The sequence below is a fragment of the Manacus vitellinus genome, unplaced genomic scaffold (assembly GCF_001715985.3).
Source record: "Manacus vitellinus isolate BGI_N305 unplaced genomic scaffold, ASM171598v3 scaffold_92_pilon, whole genome shotgun sequence".
Classification (NCBI taxonomy): Eukaryota; Metazoa; Chordata; class Aves; order Passeriformes; family Pipridae; genus Manacus; species Manacus vitellinus.
In genome coordinates, this window is record NW_021940877.1 from 80,542 (window position 1) to 83,020 (window position 2,479).

The 2,479-nt window shown below is 54.7% G+C and overlaps 1 protein-coding gene across 1 annotated transcript in view; it reads right to left on the bottom strand.

Annotated features, from left to right (window-relative positions):
• Positions 1-1,800, bottom strand: part of ALPL (alkaline phosphatase, biomineralization associated) — a 6,338-nt gene extending 4,538 nt beyond the window's left edge. The window contains exons 1-2 of the mRNA XM_029965221.1: positions 1,631-1,800; positions 1,381-1,559 (exon numbers count right to left, since the gene is read on the bottom strand). Of these exons, the coding sequence (XP_029821081.1) occupies positions 1,381-1,559; positions 1,631-1,685 (234 nt within the window). The 5' untranslated portion in view covers positions 1,686-1,800. The remainder of the gene's footprint in view (positions 1-1,380; positions 1,560-1,630) is intronic.
• Positions 1,801-2,479: the final 679 nt, after the last annotated feature.

Sequence of the window (2,479 nt, forward strand, 5' to 3'; positions counted from 1 at the left end):
TTTACACCAGCCCCTGGTTTTCTGCAAGCACAATTTATTGAGCCTCAATTTTATCCCAGCACCCAGTTTTCTGCAAGCCCAGTTTACTGTGCACCCAGTTTATCCCAGTGCACAGTTTATTGAAGCACCCAATTTTCTGCAAGCCCAGTTTATTGTGCATCCAATTTATCCCAGCACCCAGTTTATCCCAGCATCCAGTTTCATTGCAAACCCAGTTCATTGCAGAACTCAACTTATTGCAGCACCCAACTTTTTGCAAATCCAGTTCATCCCAGCACAGTTTATCCCAGAATCCAGTTTCTCCCAGCACTCAATTTTTTGCAAACCTCATCTATTCCAGCACACAGTTTATTGCAATCTCAATTTTTTGCAGTCCCAGTTTATCCCAGTACCCAGTCCATTGCAGTACCAAAATTCCTGCAAATCCAGTTTATCCAGCACCCAGTTTTTTTGCAAACCCGTTAATCCCAGCACCCAGTTTATCGCAATCCTAGTTCATTGTTGCACCCAGTTTATCCCAGGATCCAACTTACTGCAACCCAGTTTACCCCAGGATCCAATTTATTGCAACCCAGTTTACCCCAGCACCCAATTTCACTGCAAACCCAATTTATTGCAGCACCCAACTTACTGTAAATCCAGTTCATCCCAGCACCCAATTTAGCGCAAACCAAATTTACTGCAGCACCCAGATTTTGGTTTGCAAATCCAGTTTACCCCAGCAGCCAATTTATTGCAAATCCAAGTTACCATAGCACCCATTTTTTTGCAAATCCAGTTCATTCCAGCACCCAGTTTATCCCAGCCTCCAGCTTCTTGCAAACTCAATTTATCGCAACACCCAACTTCTTGCAAACTCAGTCCTATCCCAGCCCATATCTTACTGCAAACCCAGTTTTATCCCAGCACCCAACTTCTTGCAAACCCAGTTTTATCCCAGCACCCAACTTCTTGCAAACCCAGTTTTATCCCAGCACCCACCTGCTTACAAACCCAGTTTACCCCAGCACATACCTAACTGCAAACCCAGTTTACCCCAGCACATTCCTTACTGCAAACCCAGTTTACCCCAGCACATACCTTATTGCAAATTCAGTTACCCTAGCAAAACCTTACTGCAAACTCAATTTATCCCAGCACCCAGCTTCTTACAAACCTAGTTTACCCCAGCACATACCTTACTGCAAACCCAATTTATCCCAGCACCCACCTGCTTAAAAACTCATTTTACCCCAGCACCCAACTTCTTACAAACCCACTTTACCCCAGCAAAACCTTACTGCAAACCTAGTTTACCCCAGCACCCACCTCACCTCAGCACCCCCTTTTCCACGACACCCAACATATCCCACACCCAGTTCACCACAGCCCCCACTTTACTGCACCCAGTTCATGGCATCCCTGTCCCCCCCAGCCCAGGGTGGGTGCCCCCATCTCACCGTCCCCCAGGAAGAGGATGAGGTTCTTGGCCACGTTCTGGTTGAGGCGCTGCAGCCTCAGCGCGTTCCGCAGGGTCTCCTGCGCCTGCCGCCGCCAGTACTCGGGGTCCTTCTCCCTCTCTGTGGGGAACCAGGACCCATAGCACCAACAGCTCCCGCTGCCGGGGTGCCGCCCCCCAAACGTCACCTACCGGGGACCAGCGATGCCGAGCAGAGCTGGGCGAGGAGGAGGAGAAGAGCCTTCATCGTGCGGTGCTGAGCGGGTGCTGCACAGAGAGAGCTGCGGGTGGCACCCGCTCGTGCCTCAGTTTCCCCCACCGAGACCTTCGCCCCGGGTCAGCCAAGCGGGACAGAAGGAAACGCCCCTTCCCTGCGCAGTCACCGATGTGACCCCCTGGGGACACGCCGGCTTCATGGGACGTCACCTCACTGTCACCGACCCGGGCTGGGGGACGGTGGCACGGCCCCCATGGCACAGCAGCGTCCCCGCTACGTGGCCAATGTCCCCACCATGGCTGAGTCCCCACTGCATGTTGGGGTCCCCACCACATGGCCACGTCCCCATCCCATATGTGTCCCCATCCCATGTCCATGTCACTGCTGCACGTCTGCACCCCCGTGGTACACCCCTGTCCCCATGGCGTGTCCCGTCCCCTGTGTGTGCCCGTGTCCCCAGTGCACCTCCATGTTCCCTTCACACACCCCTGTCCCCGTCCCCGGCCTGTGCCCCCATCACATCCCCATCCCCGTTGCACACTTGTGTTCCTGTTGCACACCCATGTCCCATCACACACCCATGTCCTTGCGGCATGTCCGTGTCCCCATCCCGTGTCCGTGTCCCCACCAAATGCCCGTGGCCCCATAGCACAGCCACGTCCCTGTCGCACACTCGTGTCCCCATCCTGTCCATGTCCCCATCAGAGCCCCACGGCCCCCCCGTGTCCCTGTTGCACATCCACGTCCCCATCACCCCCGTGTCCCCATGGCACCTCCGCCTCCCATCACCCCCCGCATCCCCATCGCACCTCCCCTCCGCTGCT